Genomic DNA, 17,969 nt, shown 5'->3' on the forward strand with positions numbered 1-17,969 from the left:
ATGTTCTTGTACTTAAAATGACTATCCTAATCATGTGCATAAAAGAAACACATTAAGATTGAGCACACAACCCTAATTTTTATTTCCTGACTTCTGAATACTTGACTTTGCAGCTTCAGTGACCTTGTTACATATGATGTTGGTTTCTTTGAATGTAATGAGAATATAGTTAGGGCTGCTCTAATTTTTTATATCTCAATAACTAGCTATGTCTCTGCCTCAAACTATGGCTCATATCCTGTGGTCTCCTTTTATCAGAGTCCCTAAGGATAAAATTGTCTTCCTGTTTGGTCCTCATCTAAAAACTAAACAACCAGGTTATATTGTAGTGCCAGCTTTTCCCCCTCTGGATTTTTAGAATTTTATGAGCTGAGGTTTGATGATGCTTGTGCAAAACCTATTCCTTTGGTAATATTGTGTTATCCTGGGGATATTTTATCTTCCTTTGAATTAGATAAGTATTCTGTTGAGGTAACTGTTGTGATTACTACAAAATACAAAACATGAGATCAATTTGATATATCAATGTAAGTAACACTTTGTAGTCCTTATATTATTGCATTGGCTGCTGAGCACTCCAAACTGTAGGAATCTTGTTCAGAAAATGATGGGTTTTAGATAGCCATGATGAAATAGCAAGCAGAGTAGTTTAAGTCTTCCACTCATGCCTTAAGTATGATTTCAAACTGTGTGAATGGGTTGGATCAAAATGGATTTTAATTTGAAAATAAAAGGTTCTTTGCTACTACAAAGCCACTGTACCAAATTTCAATTTCTTCTTCATTTTCAGAAGCTGTTTGGATAATTAAATGAGATGGATAGTGGGCAACAGGAACAAATTTCTGCAAAGTCTAACACTTTATGACTGGCTTGGATTTTCCGTTTGAGGCAATCTGTCCCTGCAGTATTTTATTGCCTCACAATCTTGCTTCTATTATTTATATTATTAATATAAAAGATGAGTGAGGTAGGAATGTTACTGGACTATTATTTTATTATTAGGACTGTTGTTATTTTTTTTCTTTTTTTTTTTTTTTCAGGTGGGGAACTGGGGCACAGAAAGACTTAGAATTTGGCAGATGAATGGAGTACTGTACAGTACATGTAGGGTGTGATCTTGCAGCATGAATTGGCTGCCCTTAGGCTATTTATTTGTTAGTGCACGGTAGCTTATAAAATCTCTTCTTCATACTGTGGGATATGGATATACTGAGCATATACATAGGAGAAAATACTATTTATAGATTACTTCCGGTTAGAAAGGTGTTACATCTAAATAATAGAAAGCAAGACAGTAATGTTTCAGGAACTGTACACTCATTTGTTTTACAGAAAAACAGAGCTGCTTGTTGAACAGCAATCAGAGAGCAGCCAGTTTGCCGCAGGTTCACGTCCTTGCTCCCTTCTCAGTAACTGTCTTTGCTTACTCAGGAGACTTCTTTCTCCAAAGGAAGTGAACACCTGTCGGTTCACTCTAGTCAGCGCTGAGTCTTCTCAAACTTAACCTCCCCACATTTGGAAGACTACAGCACTAAAAAAATAAAAGCCTATGATAATCTGTGCCATCCTAGGAAAAGCCCAGCCTCTTAAACCCTCAGTTTGAAATAGCCAGTGTGAATCATTTGCCAGATGTGCCTTATTCCAGAGAATTACAGCTTTTTTCTTATTTGGGGGATGTAGAAGTTTGCACAGGAGCTTGCCATTTCTCTGGATTTGTGAAACTTGAGCTTACAAAAACGTTGGTGCAGCACGTTTGCACATAAAACTGCATATATGCTGTCGGACCCAAGTCAGAGGTCACCGATGCACTGGTGTAGTTAACTTATGCATGCAAAATTTGACTGTGTAGAGGCCTCTGCTCAGTCCCGCTCTTAGAGCTTCCAGCTTCCTAAATCCTGGCAAAAACTGTGGAAAAAATGTTCTGAAAATAGAGCTAAAAAAATCTAGGCAATGTTTCCAATGACTGTCACCTATCCATGTGTATGGGTAGAACTCTTGAGCTGAAAATGTATATGGCTTATTCTGCATTTAGAGTAGTCCTCCTTTGCTCAGAGGTACAGAGACACTGGTCCAGCCCAGTTTGCATAAGATACTGCTAAGTCTGGTCTTGAAACTATAGCAAATATTTTTTTGACTTTTTTTTTAAGTTCGTTAGGTCTTTACTGTAGACATGTGTCACTTTTTTTTTTTTTAATGCCTTTAGCTAAAATGGTGGGTATGATAGCTTTTTAAGAAATAGTGATGCAGGATGCTCTTTGTTCATTATTTCAAGCACTGAGTGAAGACTATCTCTCTTCTAGGCTGAAATCTTATACCCTTTTTATGTTCATCTGTAATGTCATATATAGTTCCCTTGAAATAATTGGATTGCTGATAAAATAAAATGTGGCCTGAATAGGAATAATATAATGTAGTGCCAACATAAAGCTGTGCAGTATGACATCTGTAAATGGTTAAGACATATTTTGGTTATCCGGTAATTATTAATGTTTGTACATCAGATGTATATTTTAATGTAAACAGGTTCAGAGGGGAAAACAACAACAGTATGGAACAGTGTTTATAGACCATCCACAAACAGAAGGAAAGAGAAGACCTGCTGTTTAAAAAAAAGAAAGAAAGAAAAAAAAGTGCTGCATATACAAATCCTCAATCAGCGTGAATGGCATTAACAAAGGATTCATTTGAATGGATTAAGTGGCTTATCACAGCTGCCTGGTGAGTTTTACAGATCACTAAATTTTTTAACTACAGTCAATGAGATATATTCTTAGCTATCAATTTAACAGTAATAAAAAATCACCAGTTAAATAATTTGTAACCTGTCATAAATTTGATGTCAATACGATAATTTATTGTATTTGATTTTGATTGCTGGCCTATAGTTTATATCATTTAAATTTCAGGTACTACACTATTTAAATAGTTGGAAACAGGAACTATAATTCTGAGTCTGTTTTAAAAGGAAAGATATTCCTACATTCTACTGATGAACATACCTGGAGAAGAAAAAGTAATGACCAACTCAAACCTGAATGCCCTGTCCTCAGAATAATTTTGCAGATGAGGGAGAATTATTAAAGGAAAACTTTTAGAGACTGTGATGGAAATACCTGCTAGCAGCTGTGGCAGGAGTTCTTTCTGGAGGAGAATGATCCATAAGCGAAGATTAGGATCACCATGGCCTAGAGTTTTCAGAGTGGTGTGTGGGATCAATGATTCCATCTCTATAATATCTTCTAGGAAAAGTCAATCCAATTTTCCTACTTTATAAAACTTCATGCACCATGCTCTTTAGGAATGTGAAATTACGCTTTTCTAGCTTGGAAACCTGGCCCAGCAAATGTACCTTGCTTGAACCTGACACCCTCGCTGCTGGGCAGTCTTCTGGCTGCTCTGACAGAGCCTGAACTCTCTCCAGTGTCTTGTTGATGTTTATTTGGTTTGTGCAAACCCAGGCTGCTTCTTACTCAGGTGTTCCCCAATGTAGCAGCCTTCTATCCCAGCCATCTCTCCAAGGTAGCTCTTCTTGCCTTTCTTCTGCGTTAGCTGTGGATGACTTACCTCTAACAGACTTGTGCTGATTTGAGTACATTGGCAACGTCTGTCTGGCTTCAGGAGGCAGGGATTTTGAAATGACAGAGAACTATCTGGCAAACAGATGCCTGGTGTGTATGACTGCAAAAAGGGGAGACTGCAGTGTTGTGCATGAAGAACAGCATCATCAGATTTCCATTGCAGTAGTGCAAGGGCTTCATGAGAACTTGGCATTTTCTTAAATGAAAAATAACTCACACCTGGCCAATGTTGATATGGGAAAAAATATTTACAGAGACTGTCTGCAAGTTCAGAAGTTTAAAAGCAAAAATGGCCTTAAATTAGTAACAATCACAGAACAAACCAATGCTATTTTCTGCTGCCTGGTTGAAGTGTTCCTGTGAAGTTAAATCCTTTCTACACAATTTGATGCATTAAAGGATGAACTACTGGGATGCACAGAACTTCTCCACCATTTACTGTTGTAGCTGATCATCTGGCAGTCTCATTGTTTAATCGGTCTTTTGTTTCTCATTTAGCAAGAGACAGTATGAGCTTCTGTCATCAGTTACCACTAATTATTTTCATAAATATTTTGTTTCAGTAAAGTCTGTGTATTTGAAAAAAGTAGTAGGCAACATAGGTTTAAAAAGTGTATAGAATAAATGTACATAAATGGCTAAAATGTTAAATTTGTCAGTATTTAATTTATCAGTATATATCAGTGCATATACAGGTTATATAATTTGCAGTTCGAATCTATGAATAATTAATAATCAGGGAGAGTAATCCTGGGTTTGCTGGCACAGTTTTCAGTGCTCCAAAGACTTGAACAGTTGAGTAACAAATAAAAAATAGAGGTTGATCGCAACAGGGCTTTGGGAAATTTACTAAATGCCTAAATATTTGCAGGTTGGAGTAATTTTGATACAGGCTTAATGATAGCCTGGAGAATGATACACAGTAGTCTATACATTATGGCCATATCTAATTTATCATTTCATATAATGAGTGAGCACCTTAGTTCCCATTAATAATAATGTTAACAATAATGCTTATTTCCTGTATTGCTGCAGAATTTTTGGGCTACCTTTTTGTTAATCCTCTTTTTTTTGCATGTAGAAGTCATAAAAGACATGATTTCAACTTTACAATCCACCGCTAGCAATGGTTGGCATGGAGCTGGGCTTCCCCAGTAGCTGCTCTGGAATCATGTGGCTAATCTGAGTGGTGCTTTGCTCCCTGCCTTTTCTCACTCTCTCTGAGCAAAAGAAAACAGCACCAGCTGTTTTGGGGCAGATGCAGATCACCTCCATCTCTGCTCAGTCTTCAACCCATGGTGTCCGTGGAGGTGCAGAAATCTGTCTGGAATGGTTCCTCTCTGGCCATTCCTAATTGTAGGATTGGAAATAGGTTACAAGGGGGAAGTTACAAGGACTTTTACATTGTCTTGTTCATGCCTATCTGTTTGTACTCAGTCTCACCAATCCAGAAAGACAAATATATATCTATCATGTGCTGACCATTTCTTGATGGTGCATACACCTTATAAATAGTCTTTCACTATATAATCACCCCAAACAGGACTTAATCACATGCACACGCTTCGTTTTAGAGGCTATGTTTTTGTGAAGGTTGGATGTTGGAAGTTTAGTTTTAATTTAGCTTTCTTCTGTTTTTTAAATCAGGTGGCTGCTGATTGTTTTTTCAGCACAAGAAGTTGACGGGGTAAGTGACATTGATATTTACTTTAGACAGGTGATAGATAGGATGGTATAGTTCAAACATGTAACACTATATACACCAAAATGACCTATAGTTCTGTGGGAAAACTGTGATGTTTCTTTCAGTATTTCTGCAGTTCTAACTTTCCTTTCTGTTCCTGTTGCTCAGCTTAACTGTTTTGTAATTTTTCCTTTGGATTCTTCTAAATTCTAACTTTGACATCTTTAGATGCTTTTGGGAAGCTGCACGTAAAAAAGTCTCACTCAAGCACTGAGTCTGTCTCCTTATGAAGTCCCTTCAATGGCTCTATATTATAGCATATATCAAACTCTAGCTTCCAAGCCCTTCTCTGTATGTTAGCCTAGATCTTAAAGTGGCCTCCCTGTACGTTCCCATCTCTGAAGCCAAAATTTCACATATAATAAAGTCTCAATATCAACTTTATTTTCCTCTCTGTACTGTCCTCCATATTAACCTTATGTTTGCAATGCCCTCACTGAAACTTCTTTCAAGTCCATCATCTTTCTTTCTTTCAAATATTTAAAACCGCTTTTTTGTTGTATTTTCCCCCCAAAGTCATCCCTTTTTAGCTGAACTAATGAAAATTGAAGTATTTTTGAAAGTAAATGTGTTCAGTTAGAACAAAGGGTAACAGCTTACATGTTATTAGAAACTTGCATTCCATTGACATTCCAGTAGAGGCAAGTTTTTAATAACTAGGTGAGAGACTAGTGTGGAGTAGATTAGTAATTTCATGGGAAGTCCAGTGTGTGAAAGAGAAGCAGTCTGGGAGAGAGATCATCATACCCTCTTGTTCTGAGGTTTGAGAGTACCAGATATTCTAAAAATATTGTAGATAGAACAGAATTTTTCCTCCTTATCTAATATTTGTTAGTGTTTTCTCCTTGAAAAATTGGAGTATGAACCTATAGTGTTCTGTTGGTTATTAAAACCAGTAACAAAACAATGTTGACCTTGATAAAAATAAAATCACACTGAGCAAATATTTTCATGTTATCACTCTTTACTTGTTTATCTAAATTATTCTTAAATCTTTGAATCCTTGTCATCCCTTTTGAAACAACTTTGATAATTTACACAATTTTGCTGAAAAAATGTCACTTAGTGGACATTCCAACAATCTGAGTTTATAAATGCATATAGTGTGGATAATTGGTATGTGTTTAATACTACACTTTGGGAAATAGAAAAGAATAATAAAGTTATGTTCACTTACCACACAATATATCTACTGAACTTACATTTTGTTGTGTTTTAGTTTATCCTTGAATATGCTTTTCTTCCTCATTGCAATTTGATGAAACAAAGTAGTCACTTCTTTGCTATTAAGAGGACAAGGACAGAAAGTTTTAATACAAGAAAGTAAAGTAAATTAATGGTAGGCAATGCATAATTACACCATGCACACACTCCTTTTTTCATTTAATAGACAAGAATTAAATACAAGGCTTCATCACTGAGTGGGCTTCTCACTCTTCAGCCTGTTTTGCCTTTTGTCATTTAATTGTAGTTAAACAATCTCCTAACCTAATGCAATGGGTTATGAATTTCATATTATTACAAATTAAATTCTGACTCTGTTAACAATTTTTTCTAGATGCACTCTATTTCCTTAGTTGTGTTTAGCTGTAATATTTATCATTACTTGACATAACTTGAAGGTAACAGCTTTCACCTTTTACAAGCAACAATAATAAGCTTTTGCTTATTGCTTCTATTTTGCCAGCATGTTTATGCTGATGAGAGGTCCAAGAAGGTTAGGAGGATTTTAAATGTAGTATTGATGTGTATATTCTATTAAGTAAGCATTGGAAAAGGTTCATATGTGTCAAGCTGGAAATCTACACAATATTCTGATGTTTGCTGCTATGCCAAATTTCTTCATCAGAAGGAAATTGCCCTGTGGGTATGCAAGGGTAGCCAAATCTTTTGCCTTGAAAATCATCTAATTGGATAGTGTGTCCAGTTGACAATATTTGATGAAGTGATTGTTGTCTGTTGCATATTGATAAATCCATAAAATTTTAATTTTTAGGGAGGATATGCGTATATTGACCCATGTGGGGGACAGGATTGTTCATTTTGTCGGTGCTTTCCAGAAAAAGGATCAAGAGTAAGTGATGATTATAACTTATGATATTACTGTTGTAAATACCATTCATTTTGTGCACATTGCTGTTCTTTAAAATCAATACAATAAATCAATATTCAGACATAAGTCTGAATATAGCAAACTAGCATAGTTCACTCACTGGTATGAAGTACAGCTATCATTAAAGGAAGTTAAGACTGTAAACAAGTTTGCTTGTAAATTAGGTTTGTAATAATCATGGTGCCTTTTTTCTTACGGATTCTTTGAGATCAGTCTAGTAGTTAGACAAAGATCATTCTTAATATACATTAAGTTTAGAAATCTATGCTCATTTTCTACTAAGAGTTGGTTAAAAGGGAATGTCTGTGCCATTTACTAGTTTTATGAGAACTTAGGCATTTCTTATTTACATTAGGTGATTCTTGAAAAGTTTGCAGACTTTTTATTTTACTAACTTAATGTACTAAGTATAAAAAAAATCTGAATTGTCTTTGCCTTATAAATAATTGTAAAATGTTAAATGAATCCAAGGTATTTTCATATTATATACTAAAATTAGTAACTGTGCACATTGCTATTTGTTAATTGAAATATGGTCCAGTGATGACTAGTTTGTTTTCTTGGCTGTTCTTTCTCAAAATACACATCTAAGTAGTGATAGCAAACAATTGAAATGTCACATGAGAAGAGGATTTATTTAGATACATGCCCAGATTAGTGAACTGAAAAATTGTCAGTTAGTCATGGAAATTGTTTTCTTTCAAAGTACTAATGTTAAAGTTTAGGGTTAGAAAGCTTGAACATGATGGATCAGTTTTTAGAAGAGCTGCACACCCCATTTGTTTGTGTACAACCTGAGTCGTAGCAAAAGCAAGACACACCTTTTCCTTCCTGTGCTTGTGCAGTTAGCTGCATGCTTTGCTGTGTCATGATCACTGCCCTGGTGTCCTTGGATCCTGTCCTAATCCTCCAGGATTATGTCTATATGAAAGTCCCCCATGCTGTAGGATTTTCATAATAGGGGCCTAGGATGCGTCTATCTCTGTAACACTGTGTTAACAAAAGGGCATCCCAGGAAAAGTATTTTGACTAGCAGCATTGCAGTGTCTCTCAGCACTACTGAATAGACTGTTTTGGATACCAAAAACCAGATCTGAAGTGCCATTTCAAAACAACTGGCTTTGAAACTAGAATAAATTTCCCTGATTCTGGTTCTCTCTCAGTAGCCTGGAGGTTCTGAATTACATGCCCGTAATCCGTCAATAATAAATACTCACTGCAGTCATTATGGCTCTTTCCTAAGGTAAACTGAACTATGGTTGTTAGTTTTCTAAATACTTCTAAGGGTCTGGGCCTACATGGCAAATAGAAGTGTAATAAACATTTCAAAAAAACATTCAATGCCATTATGCAAATGTAAGTCTCAGAATTGTACCATTTTCTGAAATGGCTCTGAAACATGTATGCACACTGATGGATAAAGTCTGATTTCAGGCAATCATTTCTATTAATCAATATCCAAGAAATAGAAGTACTTATCAGACCCTACATAAAATATGGCTTAACTAAACACCACTTCAGATTTGCAAATATTTTCTGTACTAATGTATGATGATTAATTATTTACTATAGATTACTTTTTCATCCTACAATCCTGTCGATTTCTAAACTTTGCTGTGTTCTGCCTTTACACTCTGACACACTAACTTTGCTTTCCTAGCGTTTGTGGAGACTACCCATTACAAAATAAAAGATTTGTTTATCTTATTGTTAGCTTCCTAGAATGCAAAACATCTGCTTTATCTACTTTTCTGTCTGAATCCTGCTCCCAGGCTGGTTCCTTGGAGTTTTGTGTCTTCCTCAATCCTGCCTTTAAAGTGCAAGAAATAAATGATCATTGAAAGCCTCTGGCACTGTACAGTATGCAAGCCTAAAACTTCAGAACTGTACAGTTTATTAAATAATCCTTCTCTGTAAGGAAGTTGAGATAAGGGCAACAGTATACATTTGGTTGCCTGGCACCAGATTTTTCCCTTTTTCACTATTTAGCACAGGCTAGCTGTCAAAATTAAGGATGAGCTGGCCCCCTCACCAAATATATGCTGAAAGCACAAAAAGATTCTAGAAAACTCATGTACTCGCTGGCAAAAGGCAATGGAACAATAATCTCATCCAGACCAGCTGGAAAGCCAACCTTATAGCAGCCCTCAAGGTTAACAAGTCTTCATTCAGCTCTGCTTAACCAACTGCAGTAGCAGGGGCTTTTGCAGAAGCTGAACGAGAAAGGCAGCATCTGAGTGAGCTACATCAGTATATGTATTGAGTTACACTGATATACATAGACCAGTCCACCTATTTTTTATTTTTTGTTTATTTTTTAACCTCTTTTATCACAAGGAATCAGATGTAGGGTATTCTCTTCGTGATCTTCCATTGAATATGGTAATCTAAGACTTACAGAGGAGCAACAGCAAATTGTCTCATTATTGTACTGCTAAGGTATCATCTGTGTTAGAAACACACAAGGTCAGACCTATTATGAATTGATTAAACATGTTATTCAAACTCTTCCAAGAACTGCAACCAAATCCTTCATTAGACTAGCTGGAACATGACCATTCATATGTTATTCTGAATCTTTGTTGTTGGCTGAACACTTCCAAATAGAGTTCCAGTTTCAATGGAAAGTTTCTGTTAACTTTTATCTCCCATAAAAAGTGCACTGGGGGAGAAGCTATTTAGCAAAGGGCATTATTTGTAATACAACTGGTGGAATGCATAGGAATTATTATCCATAGGAAAGATGCTCATTGTATCATAATGTAGACTTTGCGCCCAGGTCCAACACCTTTGTGTCATAGGTCCAACTTAAAAGTGATAGTTTAACGTCTGAATAAGAACCTAAGCAGTTTGGTTCACCCATTGCTAATAGTCACTTCCCTGCATCCTTCTCCACACACTAATGAAAATGAGATTTTTAGAGAAGTCAGAATATCCATCTGCCAATAAAGCAGCAGTTGTATGGTTTCAAAGTTAAGGTGTGCCCATCTGATAAGGGTTTCATTTTGTCAGCAGACTGTGAGGAAACGACTGTTGCTAGATTCATTTGGGGCATTTTTGTTTACACATAAAACACTATGACAGGTATTTGATGACATCGCCATTTTACAGCTGCTAGGCTGTTGCCTTCCTTCTTAGACTTTCAGTGGAAGCATTGCACACTGGAAATTTAGCTTGTAAAGTGAACAAACAGGTTATTTCTATGTTTGGAGCAGACTTATAGTCAATCCATAACAAAGATTTCTACATTAATTAAGATAGAACAAAAGTCTTAGAGCTGAAATAAATCAGCTTTGTTTATTTGTAATTACCAGCGACTAGTGAAGCGTGTTCACATTTTGCACAACTAAAAGCATTGTAAGCTGTGTATGACATAACTGTAGCCCTTATCCGTAACATCTCTCCACTAAAATAGTAAAGAAATAGGGTCATGAGCGAAAAAACACCTAAAATTAAACTCCTAAATATATTTAGGTTTATGAGTTAAGTAGAATGGCTCTCAGGAGCATAGTATGCTCTGAAGTTTCCACAGGAAAGTAAGGCCTCAAACCTTGCCAATATGGTCTTTGGCATAATGACCTTTCTTTTTATCAATTTTTTTGAATGCAGTTTAAGTATGATTAGTTAAAGCTATGGTTACCAGGGCAGTGTAAGAAAACTGCAGCTGACTGTGAAGGCAATGGGAATTAAGACTTTGCCTTTTAGTTGCCCATTTGAAAATCTTTTAAATGTCAACATAGAAAGCCTTCTTCATTGTAAGTGGACAAGATAATTGAGGTTTTAGCTAGAGAAAAGGTGACCATGGGAGTAAGAAAAGGAAACTGCCATGGCCATACTTGAGCATATTGAAATTGGGCAAGTTGGAAGAAAAGTAGACACAAATAGCTGAACTTTAATTAATAGTTATATAAAACCAGTGTACTTATGCACTGGTTTTAGAAGAGCTTGCGTACCTGTTGGTTTTTATTTCTCTCAACCTTAGATAACTCTGTGCTATAAACAGATTTACTGTTTATACAGAACAGATTCGTTAGGAAGAAATCACTGTCTGAAAAACATTCTAGTCACTATTGCTAGTAGTATATCCCATTCTGATATCACTAAAGTTGTCCACTTCACAAGGAAAGTTCGACTTATGTTTAATTGGGATTACTGCCTTGTTGGAATTAGTTTTACATTATACTGTTTATCTCTTGATCTCATGTCACAACTCAAAAGGACTCTTTCTTCTGTAGGACACCATTAAAAATCTCTTTGCATATACTGTGTGCTACCATACGTATTCATTTAGGAACTATAGAACAGATGAATGAGGGGAGAAAATCATTAGTAAAAGTGTATGCACCAGTAAGCGTTTTACACGATTTTTAGTGCTAGCCCAGAACAACTTGAGACTTTCTCCTGCCTCTTCTTTCCCAGGCAAGATGTATGGTCTTCCAGTAGGCAGTAGCAGTTGATGCTTTTAATTAGAGGCAAACAACAACTTCATTATTTCAGATTTTTTGCCCCTCTTCCTCTTTAGTCTCCCATAAAGTCTGTGATTTTAATTTTCTCCCAATATGTCCAACATATAGTGAAACCTTTCCTCCATTTCCTCCTCTTTCTCTAACTTGGGAAGGTGGTTCCTTGATAACTCCTGCAGTGTTGTATCAGAGGCCTCTAAAAATGCTGGCTGCTGTAACAGAATTTGGATAGTTAAAAAATGTCTGCAGTTAGCACTGACCGATTGTAAACCTGTCCTGTGCCGACCCCGGAGTTTGATCCCATTCAATTCCTTTGGCTTTGTTTATAGAGTTAAGTAGATTTAGAAAGCAAGCGTCTATTCATGACCCAACCTGATCTAGCTTCTATGAGATCATGTGAAATGCCTGAAGCAAAGTGAATAATAAATATAACTCAGCAAGACTGATGTTCGTTCTTTTGCAGATGAAGCGGGTGGCCTATTTTCAAACTAGTGTAGGAGACAACCTAGCAAACAGAACTCTAAGAGGAAGGTCTCACTTTTTCTGGCACATGAGGTGTAAGGAGTAAGCATTCACAGGAGATGTTAAGTCAGTTGGTTGTCACAGGTAAGTTAGAAAGTCAGGGCACTTGGGTAAGAATGGTGAAATTTAACACTATAGTAGGTCTGTCATTTGGCATCACTTCTCTTGCAACACCTGCCTAATAGATCTTGTGGGCTGTCACATCTCCCTAGTAGATCCTGTGGGTTAACTGAGTCTGATTTACAGCACAGTGTAAACATATTTAAGATTCACTAACTGGGAAATTGCAAATTCTGCCTGTTTTGGGGAGTAAGAGATATTTATTAAATTGCTTTTTTGCATGTCAGTATGCAATGGCAGTCTGTCATTCACATGGAATATCCAGCACTTGCAATTGAATTTTCAAGCTGCATACTCAGGAAATGGATATGTAAAATCCAGCTATTTGATCTCAAATACATATGCTTAGTTGAATCCACTATCACACTAGCATCTGAGGAAACCCAGATCTCCCCTACTATTTGCTTCATATCTGTTGATCATTTTCCCCAGTATATTAGCTACGATACAGTTTTCAAATAGATTCCCAAGACCGGTTATACATTTCTGTAGTATTTCTATTGCATTTCACTTACATTTGCTGAGAACCATAGAAAAACAGACCTAGAGAAACAAGACCCCTAAATCTATAGCTAAAGCAGACCACTTTTTCTGTAACTGGGCAGAGCAGCAGGCAGTTTCCTGGCTCCAGAAGTTAGGATTTGAACTGGTAGGGAATGGAGCCTGCTTACCAGAATGTGCAATAGGAACAGGATCACTCCATTCTCCTCACTGTAAGGTGTCTTTGAGGCTGTTCTTCATACACAGTGTCCAGCTACAGCATCTGTAAATTAACATTTTTCATATTTGACATGTTTCCAAATTTTTCAAAATTTGACATGTTTTCAAATTTTTGATCTTGTTCAATTATTCCTCTTTTTGTTCTTGAGCATCTTATTTCTGGTTCCCCAGTCCCACCATGCTAAAAATAGTGTTTTTCTCAGTTGCTGCAGATTGGCAAGCTTTTCCACATCAGGCAAGACAAAACTCTACAAAATCATTCTTTTTCACTGAATCAACCAAAAATTGCTAATCAGTGACTTGTTTCAGTAAAACGAATCAGAGCAAAATTTAATTTTATTTTATTAGCTAATCTGATGTTAATTATTTGTGGTCTGAAATGCTCTATTTGCAGCTCTCTGCTTTCAACCATTCACAGTGTTTCTTAGAGTTTCAGTGTGAAATTCTTGTTCAAGTGTTTAACACAATAGTGACACCCACTGGCTTATTGGATACTTTTTCTTTTCATGATTCCACAAGGTTAAAACACAAAACAAAGTACACCATGAAAAACGTTTTCAGCACTTCACTGTGATTTGTTGTGCTTCAGTGAAGTATCACTGTGGATACTAAGCTGCATCATAGGCACTATGTTCCTGTGGCATACTGGATTATTGAAAAATATGATAAAAGAGCACAGAATTTTCTAGTCGCTTGCAGCATGATCCAGATTCTGAGAAAAGTCAAGCATTAAGAGTTACTATTGCATTTAATCAGCCCAAAATCTGACTATAAAAATGAAGTTATCTAATACTGAAAAGTCATTATGTGATCTGCTGTTTCTGAACAAACTGAGAGTAAAGTACATGCCATATACTAGTCTGACCCTCACACACTGTTTAACCCACAGTCACAGAAAAATTTGCTCTATTAAGGACAAGAGAGTGGATTCAATGCCAAGTTGTGTGCTTTCTCAGATTTATCTCATCTTGATAAAGTTAATATTTAGAAGGTTTATTTTGGAGCCTTGACTTACAGTGAAAATGGTTTTGGTCCCAGTCCTACACAGTTACAGTGGGGAGTGGAAACTTCCCAGAATAGACACTCCTACAAGCCCTTGAAGCTGTATTTTTGCTGTGGAATAGACCTGCTCTCCCAAAAGGGGAGAGGCCATGGGTGGAGCTTAGAGTAGCAGCAGATGCTCCCACCTTACTAAGCAAATTACAAAAGAAAACATCTGTCTGCAAATACCTTTGTGTGCACTCCCCAGACTGCTCTACTTTCCTCCCTTTCTCTGTCCTGCTCCTGGTAAAATGACAAAAACTGGTTACAAGCCAGAGTCCAGTGCAGAATGAAAAAGGGCACTATATTATTTGCCTACAATCTGATTCTGTGGAGTTGCTGGGCATTTTCATTTTTGTTCATGTGAACAGAAGGTAGATGCATTTCACATGTCACTGGTACATCCACATAGCCTGTAACACAGGGTACTGTCCTAATTGAAGGCAATAACTGGACTTCTTTTAATTTTCTCAATAATGAGAAGCAAGACAGAATTCACTCTAATAGCATGAACCAGGGTTTTTTTTTTTCCAAATAAGACTCCTTTAAAACATTGTGCTTTCAGACAATTAGGTGCTCAGGGCACTCTCAAAATCAGGTACTCTTTGGTGTCTCAGGCAACCAAAAAAAGTAATTCCAAATAACCTTGGCCATTGCCTTTTCCAAACAGCATTAAATGCTTTGCTGCATGATTCTGAAGTATTTGCAGTCTTAGTCTTAGGAAGCATACTTAATTAAAAAAAATATTGTCTTGTTTTGTCAAAAGTCAGTTTCTTACCGCAGATCAAGCCCAGGATAAGCTAAAATAACAGACCGTAGTCTTGGCATGGGTAGTTCCTGACCTAGACAATTAACAAGGCATTGAAATCCTAAAGGAATTTATTGGCATCAGATGGCAGAGCAGGCATAATATTCTGTCCATTTTAACTGAGCTAATTTGTCATTTCCACATAAGCATGACTACCTTCATCCTCTTTATTTGTACTGTAATGCTGTGGTAGTCACATTGGATGGGCACAAATAATAGATGTGATAATAGATGTTATGACATGGTATCAGTTTGGTCTTAACAAAGCTCCCAGTCATTATCAGTCTTTGAGCTGAAAAAAAGAGAGACAATCCACCAGCTTCACATGGCATGCTAAAGTTGTATCAGCTGTCAAACCTATTGTGAATTCTAGATTCAGTGACTCTGTTTTATGGCTTCACTACCTCCTACTGAAGACATAAACCATGGAGTCAATTAAATTCACAGGTTAGCAACTAACGAAGACGTTTTATAAGCCTAAAGGACTACATGACCTGGAAGTGTTTATTGGTTCATTATGACAAATAATTACCACAGAATTCATACAGTGTCTCAGCTCTTTTCTGAGTACTATCCAAATCATGTTTCTTCAACTGTCCAAAGGATATAACATGATTTGAAAATTTTATCTTTCAGTTCTTAAACACAGAGCCTATACACTATGAATGAAAAATATTAAAGTTGCTGCAGAAACTTATTGTCAACAAAATGCATTGTTAAGACAAAGGCATTAGAGCATTAGTGAGAAATATCTTATGTGGGCATTTTTCCTGCTGATGAATGTTGCATTTTGCATGGTAACAGCTAGTTCAGTGTACTAAAAAAACATACCACTTCCAGTAGAGTGAATGCTTCAAACAGTTGTATTTTACTGTATTAATAGTCCCATTCATTTCACTTTTCTTATACTCAAAATTATGCTTTAATTAAAATGGTTGTCTAGACTTTTTTTTATCAGATATTTAAAGAGTGTAATAGCTGCTTTAAGAGTACTTCAATGAATAAATTCAGTTTTATAACAGAGGATGTGCAAGGTACTGCCAGTAAACAGGCTGCAATTGTTCATGCAAGCAAATACTCAAATTAAACACCCAGAATCCTGACTGTCCATTCATTGTTAACAAGGATGCAGAATCAGCAGATTTTAATACTGGTAGCCCTTAATTTGCATGATAATTTACACTGCTCAAATTATGGTATCAAGAAAATGGTAACTGTTGCTGAAGACAACATACTGATTCTGCCCTGGAATTTCTGCCAGTGACTCCACTGGAAGCAGGATCAAGGTTTAAGTGAGAGGAGCCAGTAAAGACAAACAGAACATGAGTCGTATGAGGATACCTTTTCAGGTAGTCCTTATTTATAAGTGTAGGACATCTTTTCCTAGCCTCTGGACTAAATTCCTGTCCGTAGCTTCAGGGCCAGTGGTGATCCAGTCCTGCTTCCAGTACAGCATAAGCCTATAGTGTGTTCCTGTTCCAAGCACGTAGTAAGTTACCTTCTCTTTACTCTTTCTTTGCTGATTTGATTGGATGAAGCATACCATACATTTCTTCACTTCATGTCCAACTGTCCAATCACACTGATTTTATTGACATATTTAAAAGACAAATAGAGAATAAAGAAAAAGAAAAAGAGGTTTAGGTCCCTGCTTGCAATTTACAGGATAAGATTTTTTCCAGACAGATTCAGTCTGTTGAAATGTTTGCACTGAGAAGCAAGCAATTCAGTTCTGTTGCTTCAACACAATTTGACCCCTGAAGCCAACATACCTGCTTACAATCACCTTTGATTTCTGATATTTTGTTTTCCTTCATTCATAGAAATAAATGTATGGTCTGTCATTTCTGTGAATGGAGATTGTACCGATATATCCTTTACTGCCCTCAAGTGGTCTTAGAGCCATATGCTTTTCTTGGGAATGCATGGGGCTCCATTTTGCTCTCTTTAATAATGTGGTATAGTTGATTGATGAATTCTGAAAAGAAAGCAAAACACTCTTCAGTTGGGAAACAAAACAAGTTATACCTAAACAAAGATGATGATACAGAATGAAAAGGATGAGTAAGAGAAATAAAGACCTGTAAATACATAGATTTTGTAGGGTGAAACTGCAGACAGCTCACATGTGAAGTCTGATTAGAAAGCTTGCTTTATTCAGCACTTTGAATCTGCCATTTAATAGATGTTTAGCAGCACAGAACAAAAACTGCAACAAATCCAAAACAACTCCACACCAGTGCTATAGACTGAAAAATCCAGTTGGCATAAGTAGTATTTTTACTTTAGGAGAATATATATTATCTTGGGAAAGTTAGTAGAAATCCATGGAGATGGTGTGTATGGTACTGTAGGTATAGATACTCAGTTCAGAGCTATTTACAGATAAATGACATTCTGCAACCTCCCAATAATTTTAACACAATCTATTAAAATTGATACTTTCTGTAAATATGTTGGCTAATAACTATAATTTTTTCTGCAGGAAACTTCACAACTTTTAAATATGGCATTAAGATCTGAGAGTAAGGATGGAAGATATGTGAGCTAGAAAAACTCAAGATAATTAGCGCATAGTGTGACTTAAAGAGGGAACTCCCCTGGTTTGTTCTAAATGTGTACAAAGTCCCTTTATCTAAAATGAGCCATCACTTCTGTGGTGGCAAAAATATGATGCACAGTGGAATTTTATACTTGCAGAAGCTGATACTCACATTGGCAGAGCCAGGAAGACTTGCAGTTTATCCCAGGTGTCTCAGAGAGGTGGTGCTGGAGACCTCATGAAGGTGGAAAAAAATTGTCACCTTAAGCAAGTTGTTAAATTTGAAGGTCTTGTTCCTATAGCATCTAGTGGATGAAT

At 36.5% G+C, this 17,969-nt stretch overlaps 1 protein-coding gene and 1 long non-coding RNA gene across 4 annotated transcripts in view; one reads left to right on the forward strand and one right to left on the reverse strand.

Moving 5' to 3' along the window:
• Window positions 1-17,969, forward strand: part of COL4A4 (collagen type IV alpha 4 chain) — a 77,621-nt gene that overhangs the window by 3,083 nt on the left and 56,569 nt on the right. For 2 of the 3 annotated variants that reach the window (XM_074877670.1, XM_074877672.1), the window contains exons 2-4: window positions 2,524-2,718; window positions 5,226-5,265; window positions 7,319-7,396. In XM_074877670.1, the coding sequence (XP_074733771.1) occupies window positions 2,663-2,718; window positions 5,226-5,265; window positions 7,319-7,396 (174 nt within the window). In that variant the 5' untranslated portion in view covers window positions 2,524-2,662. Of the gene's footprint in view, window positions 1-1,978; window positions 2,719-5,225; window positions 5,266-7,318; window positions 7,397-17,969 lie in introns of those variants that run through there. The other variant, XM_074877671.1, reaches the window with a different exon arrangement.
• On the reverse strand, window positions 6,528-17,944 carry LOC141947047 (uncharacterized). The gene is made up of 4 exons (XR_012630008.1): window positions 17,824-17,944; window positions 16,882-17,087; window positions 13,212-13,303; window positions 6,528-6,605 (listed from the first exon to the last, which is right to left on the reverse strand). It is a non-coding gene; the product is annotated as an uncharacterized LOC141947047 (long non-coding RNA).

This window comes from Strix uralensis, chromosome 9 (assembly GCF_047716275.1).
Source record: "Strix uralensis isolate ZFMK-TIS-50842 chromosome 9, bStrUra1, whole genome shotgun sequence".
Classification (NCBI taxonomy): domain Eukaryota; kingdom Metazoa; phylum Chordata; class Aves; order Strigiformes; family Strigidae; genus Strix; species Strix uralensis.